Below are 16277 nucleotides of genomic sequence, written 5' to 3' on the forward strand. Positions count from 1 at the left end.
AAACAAACATATGATAGATATTGTTTCAAGCCACTCTCAGAGTTGAGTGGAACAATTATTTGTATTCTTGGATAATAAATGAGACACAGGCTGAGCCCTTACAGTTCAAATGGTAATTCAATTGGAGCGATTTTTGACAAGTTTGAATTGATCTGTCAACTGTTTCTGTGGCATTTTTAAGTGAAAGTGAGGGAGAGGAGAGAGGAGAGGAGATAAAGGGAGGAGAGGAGAAAGGAGAGAGGAGAGAGGAGAGAGAAGAGAGGAGAGGAGAGGAGAGGAGGAAAAGGGAGAGGAGAGAGGAGAGGAGGTAAAGGGAGAGTAGAGGAGGTAAAGGGAGAGGAGAGGAGAGAGGAGAGAGGAGAGAAGGTAAAGGGAGAGGAGAGGGGAGAGAGGAGATGAGGTAAAGGGAAAGGAGATAGGAGAGGAGGTAAAGGAAGAGGAGAGAGGAGAGGAGAGAGGAGAGGGGGTAAAGGGAGAGGAGAGGAAAGAGGAGAGAAGGTAAAGGCAGAGGAGAGAGAGAGGAGAGAGGAGAGGAGGTAAAGGGAGAGGAGAGGGGAGAGAGGAGATGAGGTAAAGGGAAAGGAGATAGGAGAGGAGGTAAAGGAAGAGGAGAGAGGACAGGAGAGAGGAGAGGAGGTAAAGGGAGAGGAGAGGAAAGAGGAGAGAAGGTAAAGGGAGAGGAGAGAGGAGAGGAGATAAAGGGAGAGGAGGTAAAGGGAGAGGAGAGGAGAGAGGAGAAGAGGTACAGGGAGAGGAAATGAGAGAGGAGAGCAGAGAGGAGAGGAGGTAAAGGGAGAGGAGAGAGGATAGAGGAGAGGAGGTAAAGGGAGAGGAGAGGAGGTAAAGGGAGAAGAGAGAGGAGAGGAGAGAGGAGGTAAAGGGAGAGGAGAGAGGAGAGAGGAGAAGAGGTAATGGGAGAGGAGAGGAGAGAGGAGAGGAGTTAGAGAGAATAGGAGGTAAAGGGAGAGGAGAGGAGAGAGGAGAGGAGGTAGAGAGGAGAGAGGAGGTAGAGAGGAGAGAGGAGAGGAGGTAAAGGGAGAGGAGAGGGGAGAGGAGATAGAGGGAGAGGAGAGGAGTTAAAGGGAGAGGAGAGGAGGTAAAGGGAGAGGAGGTAAAGGGGAGGGGAGAGGAAGTAAAGGGAGAGGAGATAAGTTAAATGGAGTGGAGGTAAAGGGAGAGGAGAGGAGAGAGAATAGAAGAGAGGAGAGAGGAGAGGAGTAAAAGGGGGGAGCGGAGAGAGGAGAGGCAGTAAAGGGAGAGGGGAGGAGAGAGGAGAGGGGGTAAAGGGAGAGGAGAGGAGGTAAAGGGAGAGGATAGGTGGTAAAGTGAGACAGGGTAAAGGGAGAGGAGAGGAGGTAAAGGGAGAGGAGGTAAAGGGAGATGAGAGGGAAGAGGAGGTAAAGGGAGAGGAGATAAAGGGAGTGGAGAGGAGAGAGGAGATGAGGTAAAGGGAGAGGAGAGGAGAGAGGAAAGTAGGTAAAGGGAGAGGAGAGGAGGTAAAGAGAGAGGAGGAGAGGTAAAGGGAGAGGAGATAAAGGGAGAGGATAGGAGGTAAAGGGAGAGGAGAGGAGAGAGGAGAGGGGGTAAAGGGAGAGGTGGTAAAGGAAGGGGAGAGGAGAGAGGAAAGGAGTTAAAGGGAGAGGAGGTAAAGGGAGAGGAGAGGAGGTAAAGCGAGCGCAGAGGAGGTAAAGGGAGAGGAGAGGAGAGAGGAGATGAGGAAAAGGGAGAGGAAGGAGAAAGGAGAGGAGATAAAGGGAGTGGGAGAGGAGATAGATGAGGTAAAGTGAGAGGAGAGGAGAGGGGGGAGGAGGTAAAGAGAGAGGAGGGGAGGTAAAGGGAGAGGAGGTAAAGGGAGAGGATAGGAGGTAAAGGGAGAGGAGGTAAAGGGAAAGGAGGTAAAGGGAGAGGAGAGAGGAGACGAGGTAAAGGGAGAGGAGGAGAGGTAAAAGGTGAGGAGATAAAGGGAGAGGAGGTAAAGGGAGAGGAGAGGAGGTAAAGTGGGAGGAGGTAAATGGTGAGGAGAGGAGGTTAAAGGGAGTGGAAAGGATGTAAAGGGAGAGGGGGTAAAAGGAGAGGAGAGAGGAGAAGAGGTAAAGGGAGAGGAAGGGAGGTAAAAGGAGAGGAGATAAAGGTAGAGGAAGTAAAGGGAGGGGTAGTGAAGGGACAGGAGAGTGTAGAGAAGGTAAATGGATCAGAGGTAAAGGTTGGGGAGGTAAAGGGAGAGGAGAGGAGAGAGAAGAGAGGAGTGAGGAGAGGAGTAAAAGGGGGGGAGAGGAGAGAGGAGAGGCGGTAAAGTGAGAGGAGAGAGGAGTGGAGAGGAGGTAAAGGGAGAGGAGAGGAGGTAATTGGAGAGGAGAGTAGGTAAATGTAGAGGAAAGGAGGTAAAGGGAGAGGAGGTAATGGGAGAGGAGAGGAGAGAGGAGAGGAGGTAAAGGGAGAAGAGGTAAAGGGAGAGGAGAGGATGTAAAGGGAGAGGAGAGGATGTAAAGGGAGAGGTGAGGAGGTAAAGGGAGAGGAGAGGAGGTAAAGGAAGAGGAGGTAAAGGAAGAGGTGAGGAGAGAGGAAAGGAGTTAAGGGAGAGGAGTAAAGGGAGAGTGGGTAAAGGGAGAGGAGAGGAGGTAAAGGTAGAAGGGAGAGGAGAGAGGAGAGGAGGGAAAGGGAGAGGAATGAGAAAGGAGAGGAGGTAAAGGAAGATGAAGGAGAGAGGAGAGGAGGTATAGGGAGAGGAGAGAGGAGAGGAGTTAAAGGGAGAGGAGGTAAAGGGAGTGGAGAGGAGAGAGGAGTTGAGGTAAAGGGAGAGGACAGGAGAGAGGAGAGGAGGTAAAGAGAGGAGAGAGGAGAGGCGGTAAAGGGAATGGATGTAAAGGAAGAGGAGAGGAGAGAGGAAAGGAGTTAAAGGGAGAGGAGGTTAAGGGAGAGGGGGTAAAGGGAGAGGAGAGGAGGTAAAGGGAGCAGAGAGGAGGTAAAGGGAGAGGGGAGGAGAGAGGAGAGGAGGGAAAGAGAGAGGAAGGAGAGAGGAGAGATGATTTAGGAAGAGCAGAGAGAAGGTAAAGGGAGAGGGGGTGAAGGGAGTGGAGAGGAGAGAGGAGATGAGGTAAAGGGAGAGGAGAGAGGAGAGGAGGTAAAGGGAGAGGAGAAAGAGATGAGATAAAGGGAGAGGAGAGAGGAGAGGAGGTAAAATGAGAGGAGAGGAGGTAAAGGGAGAGGAGAGAGGAGGTAAAGGGAGCGGAGAGGGGAGAGGAGAGGAGATAAAGGGAGAGGAGAGGAGGTAAAGGAAGAGGAGAGGAGAGAGGAGAGGAGGTAAAGGGAGAGGAGGTAAGGGTGAGGAGAGGATGTAAAGGGAGAAGAGAGGAGAAAGCTGAGGAGGTAAAGGGAGAGGATAGGAGAGAGGAGGTAAAGGGAGAGGAGAGAGGAGAGGAGAGGAGAGAGGAGAGGAGGTAAAGGGAGAGGAAAGGAGGTAAATGGAGAAGAGAGGAGAGAGGAGAGAGGAGGTAAAGGAAGAGGAGGTAAAGGGAGAGGAGAGGAGAGGAGAAGAGGTAAAGGGAGAGGAGAGGAGAGGAGAGAGGAGGTAAAGGGAGAGGAGAGGAGTTGAGAAAGGAGAGGAGGTCAAAGGAGAGGAGAGAGGAGGTAAAGGTAGAGGAGGTAAAGGGAGGTTGGAGGTGACCTGGATATTCTGTTCGTTTATTTTCTGTTTTGGGAAAATTGAAACCAGAAAAATCTATGTGGTCAAGTCGGGGCGGCAGGTAGCTTAGTGGTTAAGAGCGTTGTGCCAGTAACTGAAAGGTCACTGGTTCTAATCCCCGAGCTGACTAGGTGAAAAATATGTCGATGTGCCCTTGAGCAAGGCACTTAACCCTAATTGCTCCTATAAGTCGCTCTGGATAAGAGAGTCTGTTAAAATGACAAAATAAAAAAGTCTAGTGCATTCGCTATCCAAGCACACCTGCTACTCCTTTTAACGTCTCTATCTCACCTATCTCATTATTGACTATTTGGGGTCAAAACATCACATAGGTTAGACAGACATTCAACACTCCCTAGGGCACACTGTAGCAAACTAAACATAACATGCTTCATGTGTGACGTCCCGGTCAAATTGCTAATCATTACATAGACATGCAATAAGCCTAAGACACACAGCATAAACACAACCTAAACACAGCATGCTTCTGACATGGAGATGGTGTAAAAGGTCCCAGGTTAGAAAAAAGAATGTCAGCCCTTTTACTCACTCTGACAGTGTGGCCTTTCATTCCTCCAACTCCACACGCCATTGGCCGTGCACTGGATGTGGGCGGGGCCTGTGCGGTAGTAGCCCGGGTCACAGTTAAAGATAATCTTGGTCCTGTACTCATAGTGGGAGCCGTTCACGATCCTCCACCTCCCGTGCTCCAGAGAGAAGGAGCCGATGCTTGGGCACACCACCACTGTTGCACAGAAACACACACACACACGTACGCACACGCACACGCACGTGCACACGCACGCACACGCACCCAGCAGACATTATTATCCAGAGCGACTTACTGTCAGACGATAATTGGCATAACCTCAGATTTCTTCCCACACAGTTCTCCATTATTGAGATGGAGAAGATGGAACATTAAAATGTTTTTTTCTTATTTTCTGTGTTAACTGTAGACCTCCATATGCGCTGCTTTGTGAGGCAGCCAGGCATTTTAAACAAGCATCTTAATGAGAAATAACTTAATGTTTTGGCAAAATACAGACTAATCCACTCATAAATAAGTGAGGGATTGCCTTCGAGGGGATAACTCATTTTAATAGGGACGTAATTACCCTCCTGAGGAGCTGTGAGGTGAACGCACAAACACACACACACACACACACACACACACACACACACACACACACACACACACACACACACACACACACACACACACACACACACACACACACACACACACACACACACACATACACAAATACACTCTCTGCCCCTGCTTCACCTGTCCCAGCTGCTGGACAAGCCTCCCGCCTAACGTTAGCTACCTCGTACACGCCCCCACTAGCCTCCCAGCCTAACGTTAGCTACCTCGTACACGCCCCCCACTAGCCTCCCAGCCTAACGTTAGCTACCTTGGCAGCGGGCACAAATGCCCTCGCACACGCCCCCACTAGCCTCCCAGCCTAACGTTAGCTACCTTGGCAGCGGGCACAAATGCCCTCGTACACGCCCCCCCCACTAGCCTCCCAGCATAAAGTTAGCTACCTTGGCAGCGGGCACAAATGCCCTCGCACACGCCCCCACTAGCCTCCCAGCATAAAGTTAGCTACCTTGGCAGCGGGCACACATGCCCTCGTACACGCCCCCCCCCCCACTAACCTCCTAACCTACCTGAGCAACGAGGGATCTTGTTGTGGTTGCTCCAGGTTCCGTCCGGTTGGCAGATGGCGCTGGTCAGCTCTTTGGAGGACAGGCGGTAGCCATCGTTGCAGAAGTAGGTCACGCGCGTGCCCACTGAGTAGTCCACCGTCAGCACTCCTCCGTTCAACGGCGCCTTGGGCACCCCGCAGGACACCGCTGCCATGGGGGAGACCAGGGGAGGAGGAGGGGAGACCAGGGGAGGAGGAGGGGAGACCAGGGGAGGAGGAGTAGAGACCAGGGGAGGAGGAGGGGAGACCAGGGTAGGAGGAGGGGAGACCAGGGGAGGAGGAGGGGAGACCAGCGGAGGAGGAGGGGAGACCAGGGGAGGAGGAGAGGAGGGGAGAGGAGGAGAGGAAGAGAGGAGAGTCAGCGCTTATTCCGCCCAAAGGAATTATACTCAGTGTTATCACACTATTTAAACCACGACCTCAAATCAGTCTCACACACAGCGATACACTCAAACTCACACATACAGAGCACTCAAATAACACACTCAGTCTCACACACACACCAACAGTACACAACTCACACAAGGAGATCAACACAAACCGTTTCAACACAAAGCCTGTTGATGACATTGGTCAGATACAGTAACACTATTCATGCCTGTAGACCTTTCACACTACTCACTCAAAGACCCACTGACTATACCACTATTGACAGACAGTCAGTACAGTGAGGAACATAGATTCTGCTCCCACATATTCTTCTTCTAACACACAGAGACCATATAATGAAAAATATAGATTTTCTTCCTGTTCATTCTTCTAACACACAGAGACCATATAATGAAAAATATTGATTATCTTCCTGTTCATTCTTCTAACACACAGAGACCATATAATGAAAAATATAGATTTTCTTCCTGTTCATTCTTCTTCTAACACACAGAGAACATATAATGAAAAATATGGATTATCTTCCTGTTCATTCTTCATCTAACACACAGAGAGCATTGAGCATTGAGACAACTTCCACACAATAATATGCTGCTCACTCATCCCGCACTGACTATCTACTAACAAAGTAGTGCCCACTCAATCTTTAAAAAGTGACAAAGGGTCACCTTATATGAACTCTTCTGTTAGAGAGAGAGAGACATACAGAAAAACACATTTTTGACAGAGATAAAGAAACCAAAACCAAAATGCTGGTGTGAGCAAACACACAAACAAGGTAGAGAAACAGAAAGTGCTCCGTCACAGTCCCCTTTCAAGCAGAGGTGGAAGTGTAGGAGTTATTTTTGTTTTTCTACCGTGTAGGTTTTTGGGAGAGGGGACCACAAGACAAAATGGGCTTGGTGGTTAACCTTCTTCCAAACACACACACAAACCAGGAATTGTGGCTGTATACACGTAGTGTACAAAACATTAGGAACACCTCTATGTCACTCAGTATATGTCAGAAGTCATTCTAAATAAGGTGGATGTCATCATTTCTTCTTGCTATAACAATAGATCTATTGTAGTGGGGAAAAGCTGGAGAAGTGAATTCTAATTATAAAGTGAAAGAGTAAGCAAAAACAAACAGAGGCTCTGTGGAGATTATAACTATGCTACGTGTGTTGTGTGTGTGTGTGTGTGTGTGTGTGCGTGCGTGTGTGTGTGTGTGTGTGCGTGCTCTCTGCTAAGGAAAATGTGAAACTATTCTGTTTTTTTCTTCCATATACTCTCTGGTGAGTGTCACTCCTACAGTCAAAAAGCAGTCAATAATGTTTTATCTAAGGTTTTAGCATACCCCCCACAGAATATGATTAGACCCATTCTTATATTTCCCCTCTCTCTATCGCCTTTTGACCAATCACATATGATCTTTTCACATCAGCTCTTTTACAGAGCTGATGTGATTGGTCAAAAGACCAATTAGTGAAAACAAATCTGAATTGGGCTGGCTGTGTAAACACAGCCATGTAGTCATATTATGGGTGTCACTCCATGTTAGTGTCCCTCGAGCCTCTGGCGCCTGACAGTAAGGTGGCATCAAATCACATTAAATCACTGAGTGGAGCTTTAGACAAAACCCAGCTTTTTATAGGAAAAGAGCTGAAAAGAGGGGACATTTATATTCTGTCTCTTTTCATGTATCCAATTTGTCTGACATTTCATGAAGAAAAAGCTAGTCGGAGTGTTAGTAGTTACTATGGAAATTTACATCTATATGTGACACACTAGTACATACAACAGGATGAGAATTATATTCCTGGAAAATTATAGTCAAATTGCAGCAATATAGTATTGAGCAATTCAACTCATGAGTCGTGACTTCTGATCAGGACTACAATAGGACTGAATATAGCCAGGTTTATTACTATATTAATGTCCCAATTAGATAGTTAATAACTAGCCTTGCCCCATTCCCCCCGCCCCCTGCCCCTTCCCCCCCTTCCCCCCGCCCCTTCCTCAACACCCTGATCTCACCTTGGCAAGCGGGAACGGGAGAGTCCCAGGCGAAGTATCCGTAGGGGTTCCTCCTGCACACGGCGGTACTGTTCCCTATCAGGCGGAATCCCCGGTCACAGGCCCAGCGGACCAGGCTGTTGAGGTGACCTCCAGTCTGGCTGCTGATGGACCCCTGCAGGGGAGAGTCTGGGGTGCTGCAGTACAGGGCTGGAGGGAGGGAGGGAGGGAGGGAGAGAGGGGAGGGAGGGAGGGAGGGAGGGAGGGAGGGAGGGAGGGAGGGAGGGAGGGAGGGAGGGAGGGAGGGAGGGAGGGAGGGAGGGAGAGCGTGGGAGAGCGGGAGGGAGGGAGGGAGGGAGGGAGGGAGGGAGGGAGGGAGGGAGGGAGGGAGGGAGAGGGGGAGGGAGGAGGGAGGGAGGGAGGGAGGGAGGGAGGGAGGGAGGGAGGGAGGGAGGGAGAGCGTGGGAGACACACACACACAGGTCAACTCACCAGATCAGTAACCTGGTAGTTATAACCAGAGTCGTATTACTGTAATATAAGGATCTGGCTACAGCTAGCTACTACCTACTACTGGTACTAATGTAACAACACAGATCATCTTTCTATTATTTCAACTAAATGTGGGGCATTCATTTGTCATTTTTTAAATATCATTTCCCCACACATATACAGTATATGCATCATACAGTTACATAAGTAGTACTCTTTCTGGCATTGATACGACTTCACCAGCTAAGATGTGATGTGTTTGATCACCATCTAAATGCACCATAAAGTGCTCTGCTCGCCCTCCACTCACCTTCTGTCTAAATCAATACAGGGTCACGGAGAAACGTCTGGGGAATCATTCTGAGCAGTCAGAATAACTATTGTGTACCTTGACTTTTCACTTTCATACCTACAGTAGGAGGGCAAAGTCAAACTACATCCGGGAGGGTGAATTCTAGTTCACACAGCAAGTTCTGACTTCTAGGTATATGCCTTATTAATTCAGATAGATATTTAAACTACCACTGAGCACACAGCTACAGTAAACACACTGTTCTGATTGTCTGTGAACAATGGTCAGGGGTTGCACTAAAGGATGTAATCTGAGAATGTAAAGAGAGGAGACTATGTCCTGTTATCTCACTGAGGAAGACTATAGAAGAGGATGAAAGACATGCTTACAGAGAGAGAGAGAGAGAGAGAGAGAGAGAGAGAGAGAGAGAGAGAGAGAGAGAGAGAGAGAGAGAGAGAGAGAGAGAGAGAGAGAGACAGAGAGAGAGAGAGAGAGAGAGAGAGAGAGAGAGAGAGAGAGAGAGAGAGAGAGAGAGAGAGAGAGAAAGAGAGGGAGAGAGAGAGAGACAGAGAGAGAGAGAGAGAGAGAGAGAGAGAGACAGAGAGAGGGAGAGAGAGAGACAGAGAGAGGGAGAGAGAGAGAGAGAGAGAGAGAGAGAGAGAGAGAGAGAGAGAGAGAGAGAGAGAGAGAGAGAGACAGAGAGAGAGACATAGAGAGAGACAGAGAGAGAGAGAGACAGACATATTTACCATATTTGTCACGCCCTGACATAGATCTCTAGTTGGTTTGGTCAGGGTGTGAATACCTAGTATGTGAATATCTATGTGAAAATTCGAGAATTTGTATTTCTATGTTGGCCGGGTGTGGTTCCCAATCAGAGGCAGCTGATCGTTGTCTCTGATTGGGGATCATACTTATGTAGCCATTTTGCCTACCTATGTTGTGGGATCTTGTTTCTGTGTGTTTGGCTTGTTTGATGTATAGCTTTTAGAACGTCACGTTCAGTTACGTTGTTATTTTGTAGAGTGTTTATTATTAACATTAAACATGTACGCATACCACGCTGCACCTTGGTCCAATCCTTTACTCAACGAACGTGACAGAAGATCCCACCACCAACGGACCAAGCAGCGTGAACAGGAAGAGCAGACAACATGAACATGGGAGGATATTTTGGACGGTAAGGGATCCTGGACTTGGGAAGAGATCCAGGCAGGGATGGATCGTCTTCCTTTGGAGCAGACGGAGACAGCGAGAAAGGAGAAATGGCGAATCCGAAGTGCACGACGACGAAGGAGGCCCGAGAGGCAACCCCAATAAAAATATTTGGGGGGGCACACGGGGTGGTCGACGAAGCAGCAGGAGGCCGTGAAAAGGCTGACTGTGGAGGAGGAGGCCGCTATAGTAGAGGCCCTCCAAGACCTGCAGCTCAGCACTCTGAGAGAGGATACCACCACCTTACGGGGGCTGTTAGCTCAGAGGGAGCAGGAGTTCTCCCTTCAGAGGGAGGCGCTACAGGAGGCTCACAGGGAGAAGGAGTCAGTGGATGAACTGAGAGAGGAGTTGGCCAGGCAACAGGAGGAGCTGAGAGAGGAGTTAACCCTTCAGCAGCAGAGAGCTCAGTACTTAGAGCAGAGGCTGGCGAAGCCAGGTTGCAGAGCAGAGCCAACTCCCCGCACTCGCTTTGAGGAGCGTGTGACCATGCAGGCACCAGGCTATGCGCCGGCGTTGCGCACTGTGCCGCCAGGGCGCCTTCACAGACCCGTGGTGCGTGTTCCCAGTTCGGTAAGGCCCGTGCCTGCTCCTCGCACCAAACCAGTGGTGCGTGTTTCCAGTCCTGTACGGCCCGTACCTGCTCCTCGCACCAAACCAGTGGTGCGGGTCGCCAGCCCGGTGCGCCCCGTACCTGCTCCTCGCACCAGACTAGTGGTGCCTAGTCCAGCTCCGGTCAGCTGCTCCACTCCAGTACCAGAGCAGTCCGCGCCACTGGTGCCCAGTCCAGCTCCGGTTAGCTGCTCCACTCCAGTGCCAGAGCAGTCCGCTCCACCGGTGCCTAGTCCAGCTCCGGTTACCTGCTCCAGTCCAATGCCAGAGCAGTCCGCTCCACTGGTGCCTAGTCCAGCCCCGGTCAGCTGCTCCAGTCCAGAGCCAGAGCAGTCCGCTCCACCGGGGTCCAGTTCAGCTCCGGTCAGCGGCTCCACTCCAGTGCCAGAGGAGTCCGCTCCACAGGTGCCCAGTCCGGGTCCGGTCGTCTACTCTCCCACACCAGGGTCCAGACAGGACTTGGTGCATCGTGGGAGGATTGCCGGTCCAGGCCCAGACGTCAGCCCCTCTCCAGGGTCGGGGCCTCCCACACCAGGGTCCAGACAGGGCTTGGTGCATCACGGGAGGATTGCCGGTCCAGGCCCAGACGTCAGCCCCTCTCCAGGGTCGGGGCCTCCCACACCAGGGTCCAGACAGGGCTTGGTGCATCGTGGGATGACTGAAAGGGGAAGCATCGCGCCGGGGTCCAGACCGGACCAGGTGTGTAATGGGGAGCCAGAAAAGGAGAGGACAGTAAGGGTGACGTCGCGCCCGGAGCCGGAGCCGCCACCGAGGCTAAATGCCCACCCGGACCCTCCCCTAATGACTCAGGTTTTGCGGCCGGAGTCCGCACCTTTGGGGGGGAGGGTACTGTCACGCCTTGACATAGAGATCTCTAGTTGGTTTGGTCAGGGTGTGAATATCTAGTATGTGAATATCTATGTGAAAATTCTAGATTGTGTATTTCTGTGTTGGTAGGGTGTAGTTCCCAATCAGAGGCAGCTGCCTACCTATGTTGTGGGAACTTGTTTCTGTGTGTTTGGCTTGTTTGATTTGAGGAGAGAGAGCGAGAGCGAGAGCAAGAGAGAGAGAGGGTGGAGAGGGAGAGGGAGAGATGGGTGGAGAGGGAGAGGGGGTGGAGAGGGAGAAAGGGAGGGGGATGGAGAGAGGGAGAGGAGGAGGGAGGGAGATACAGTTGAAGTCGGAAGTTTACATACACTTAGGATGTATTCAAAAAAATTATACGTTACAGCCTTATTATAAAATGGATAAAAAAATGTCCCTCATCAATCTACACTCGATACCCCATAATTACAAAGCGAAAACAGGTTTTTAGATTTTTTTGCAAATGTATTAAAAATAAAAAAACAGAAATACCTTATTTACATACAGTTGAAGTCGGACGTTTACATACACTTAGGTTGGAGTCATTAAAACTCGTTTTTCAACCACTCCACACATTTCTTGTTATCAAACTATAATTTTGGCAAATCGGTTAGGACATCTACTTTGTGCATGACACAAGTAATTTTTCCAACAATTGTTTACAGACAGATTATTTCACTTATAATTCACTGTATCACAATTCCAGTGGGTCAGAAGTTTACATACACTAAGTTGACTGTGCCTTTAAACAGCTTGGAAAATTCCAGAAAATGATGTCATGGCTTTAGAAGGTTCTGATAGGCTAATTGACATCATTTGAGTCAATTGGAGGTGTACCTGTGGATGTATTTCAAGGCCTACCTTCAAACTCAGTGCCTCTTTGCTTGACATCATGGGAATATCAAAATAAATCAGCCAAGACCTCAGAAAAAACTTGTAGACCTGGTTCATCATTGGGAGCAATTTCCAAATGCCTGAAGGTACCACGTTCATCTGTACAAACAATAGTACGCAAGTATAAACACCATGGGACCACACAGCCATCATATCGCTCAGGAAGGAGACACGTTCTGTCTCCTAGAGATTAACGTACTTTAGTGGGAAAAGTGCAAATCAATCCCAGAACAACAGCAAAGGACCTTGTGAAGATGCTGGAGGAAACCGGTACAAAAGTATCCATATCCACAGTAAAACGAGTCCTATATCAACATAACCTGAAAGGCCGCTCAGCAAGGAAGAAGCCACTGCTACAAAACCGCCATAAAAAAGCCAAACTACGGTTTGCAACTGCACATGGGGACAAAGATCTTACTTTTTGGAGAAATGTCCTCTGGTTTGATGAAATAAAAATAGAACTATTTGGCCAAAATTACCATTGTTATGTTTCGAGTAACAAGGGGGAGCTTGCAAGCCAAAGAACACCATCCCAACCATGAAGCATGGGGGTGGCAGCATCATGCTGTTGGGGTGCTTTGCTGCAGGAGGAACTGGTGCACTTCACAAAATAGATGGCATCATGAGGAAGGAAAAATATGTGGATATATTGAAGCAACATCTCAAGACATCAGTCAGGAAGTTAAAGCTTAGTCGCAAATGGGTCTTCCAAATGGACAATGACCCCAAACATACTTCCAAAGTTGTGGCAAAATGGTTTAAGGACAACAAAGTCAAGGTATTGGAGTGGCCATCACAAAACCCTGACCTCAATCCTATAGAAAATGTGTGGGCAGAACTGAAAAAGCGTGTGCGAGCAAGGAGGCCTACAAACCTGACTCAGTTACACCAGCTCTGTCAGGAGGAATGGGCCAAAAGAGAGAAGGAGAGGGAGAGATAGAGGGAGAGGGGGATGGAGAGGAAGAGGAAGAGGAAGAGAGAGAGAGAGAGAGAGAGAGAGAGAGAGAGAGAGAGAGAGAGAGAGAGAGAGAGAGAGACAGATAGAGAGAGACAGAGAGAGAGACAGAGAGATAGAGAGAGAGAGTAAATTGCATTGAATTGAATTGAGAGAGACAGAGAGAGAGAGAGAGAGAGACACAGAGACAGAGACAGAGAGAGAGACAGAGACAGAGACAGAGACAGAGAGAGAGAGAGAGAGAGATAGATAGATAGATAGATAGATGCTTGACCGTCACAACACTTCAAAGCAGATTTACCCCATATCTCTTGCATACTTAAACAAACGAGGAAGTTATCCCCCAGCAAATCTCCTGACGCACATACTGAGTGCCGAATTACTAGTTCTACCAGCTGCATGACTCCATGTTATGAGATGCCAGCAATCTCCGAGGCAGGGAGTCATTTTCACAACGGACGTTATTATTTCATTTGGAAAAAGTCCTCAGAAATGTAACTGGGTTATGTACAACAAAACAAACAAGATGAGGTAGAGATTTTTAGCTGCTCAAGAACAACTCATCCTTTGAAAACAAAACAAGGACAGAGTGTTACACGAGACTAGACTATTCCTTGACGCTTCGCTAACACCAGAAACTGTTATATGATTGTGATTTCTGTTTCTCTGGTTGAAATAGAGACAAAGTATCATCTAGAAAATCAGTGACTGAAGTATCATCTAGAAAATCAGTGTCTGAAGTATCATCTATAAAATCAGTGACTGAAGTATCATCTATAAAATCAGTGACTGAAGTATATATAAAATCAGTGACTGAAGTATCATCTATAAAATCAGTGACTGAAGTATCATCTATAAAATCAGTGACTGAAGTATCATCTATAAAATCAGTGACTGAAGTATCATCTATAAAATCAGTGACTGAAGAATCATCTAGAAAATCATTGATTGAAGTATCATCTAGAAAATCAGTGACTGAAGTATCAAATAAAACATTTTTTTGTCACATGCTCAGCCTGTTCAGTCTTACCTACTCTGGCCCTGTTCAGTCTTACCTACCATGGGCCTGTTCAGTCTTACCTACTCTGGCCCTGTTCAGTCTACCTACCCTGTGCTTGTTCAGTCTTACCTACCATGGGCCTGTTCAGTCTTACCTACCATGGGCCTGTTCAGACTTACCTACCCTGGGCCTGTTCAGTCTTACCTACCCTGGCCCATGTTCAGTCTTACCTACCCTGGGCCTGTTCAGTCTACCTACCCTGGCCCATGTTCAGTCTTACCTACCATGGGCCTGTTCAGCCACTCCCTACCCTGGCCCATGTTCAGTCTTACCTACCATGGGCCTGTTCAGTCTTACCTACCATGGGCCTGTTCAGTCTTACCTAGCCTTAGTATAGTCCACAGCCATGTATTTAGAGAGTTGTTCTAATTCTAGACATTCAGTTACATAGCATTATTTAAATATTCCCTATGTAATGTTAATGAGGCACTAACATGGCTGCCATAGAATGTTGTAGTGTCATGTAAATGCATCATAATGCAGAATCCTCAATGGCCCAACTCTTTAAATACATGGCTCTGGTATAGCCTTGTTCCTCACAAGCTATAGTCATAATACTACAGTGTTGTCTATTCTCGACTCCAGTCTGCTGTGTCACTACTACTCCTCTAGCTTCTCACACTGTGTCACACATTGGGCCATTAGGGACAGGCTGGCTGTCACAGCTCTGACCAACAGCTCTGACCAACACTTGACCCCGTCTGTCCCCGGCCTGCCCGCCTGCTCTGCTCTGGCCAGTCAGCAAAGTGTGTAGTGTGGGGGAGACCCAGCTCTGTGGTTGTTTAGGGTCCCCAGGCCCCGACTGACATCTCCACCGACATCTGTAGTAGCACTAGGCCCATGGTTTTAGCCAGTCGAAGAATGAACGCATAGCTTAGAGCACAATCTATTTACTGCGCTGGTCTCTGCACCTCAACTGTTGTGCTGAAAATGTGGGCTGACCTCACTGACAGTGTATTCACATGCGTCAATATTCTGCACAATATACATTTTTATATCCCTCATGGTAAGGCAGACACATGGTAAGGCAGACACATGGTAAGGCAGACACACATTGATTATTATAAAACGTGTTGTTTGGATCCTGGAGGCTGATTGGTTGATATGTGGGAGTTGTGGGACAACAACTGCCGCAAAATACCCCCCCCCCCACCAAAGAAAATCACTAGAAAACAGCTTAAACAAACGCAGCTGCTTTGCTGTTATTCTGGCTGCACTGTTTGGCGTGACCGTGTTAGTCGTAGTTGGCTAGCTAGCAAGCAAGGGATAAGAACATTTAGAACAAACAAATATTTTTTTGTTGGTAAATACATGTTAGTATATTTGTTTACAACACACATAGAGATGATTTAATTTACAAAAACACTTAACGACTGGGTCGCGTCTCTGGCAACTGAACCGATAGAACGAACTACCAGCAACCCTATATTTGTGTCGGGACTTATCTCGTGGAAGGATTAAATAGTATGAATAAATTCATCAAAATATTTTTTTTGAATGAAAATATGTCAATCATTCTTTTAATATGTTGGCAACCGGTTGTATAAAAGTGATAATTCCCTCGAAGCTGGAGTTTGGAGGATATATTGGCATTATCACTTAACATTATCACTTACAGTGGGGAAAAAAAGTATTTAGTCAGCCACCAATTGTGCAAGTTCTCCCACTTAAAAAGATGAGAGAGGCCTGTAATTTTCATCATAGGTACACGTCAACTATGACAGACAAAATGAGAAAAAAAAATCCAGAAAATCACATTGTAGGATTTTTTATGAATTTATTGGCATATGATGGTGGAAAATAAGTATTTGGTCAATAACAAAAGTTTCTCAATACTTTGTTATATACCCTTTGTTGGCAATGACACAGGTCAAACGTTTTCTGTAAGTCTTCACAAGGTTTTCACACACTGTTGCTGGTATTTTGGCCCATTCCTCCATGCAGATCTCCTCTAGAGCAGTGATGTTTTGGGGCTGTCGCTGGGCAACACAGACTTTCAACTCTCTACAAAGATTTTCTATGGGGTTGAGATCTGGAGACTGGCTGGGCCACTCCAGGACCTTGAAATGCTTCTTACGAAGCCACTCCTTCGTTGCCCGGGCGGTGTG

The 16277-nt window shown here is 48.0% G+C and overlaps 1 protein-coding gene across 1 annotated transcript in view; it reads right to left on the reverse strand.

Annotated features, from left to right (window-relative positions):
- LOC121586782 (CUB and sushi domain-containing protein 3) overlaps positions 1-16277 on the reverse strand; it is a 759103-nt gene that overhangs the window by 122242 nt on the left and 620584 nt on the right. Inside the window, exons 49-51 of the mRNA XM_041903753.2 lie at positions 7810-7998; positions 5363-5548; positions 4233-4427 (exon numbers count right to left, since the gene is read on the reverse strand). Of these exons, the coding sequence (XP_041759687.2) occupies positions 4233-4427; positions 5363-5548; positions 7810-7998 (570 nt within the window). The remainder of the gene's footprint in view (positions 1-4232; positions 4428-5362; positions 5549-7809; positions 7999-16277) is intronic.

The sequence above is a fragment of the Coregonus clupeaformis genome, chromosome 17 (assembly GCF_020615455.1).
Source record: "Coregonus clupeaformis isolate EN_2021a chromosome 17, ASM2061545v1, whole genome shotgun sequence".
Classification (NCBI taxonomy): domain Eukaryota; kingdom Metazoa; phylum Chordata; class Actinopteri; order Salmoniformes; family Salmonidae; genus Coregonus; species Coregonus clupeaformis.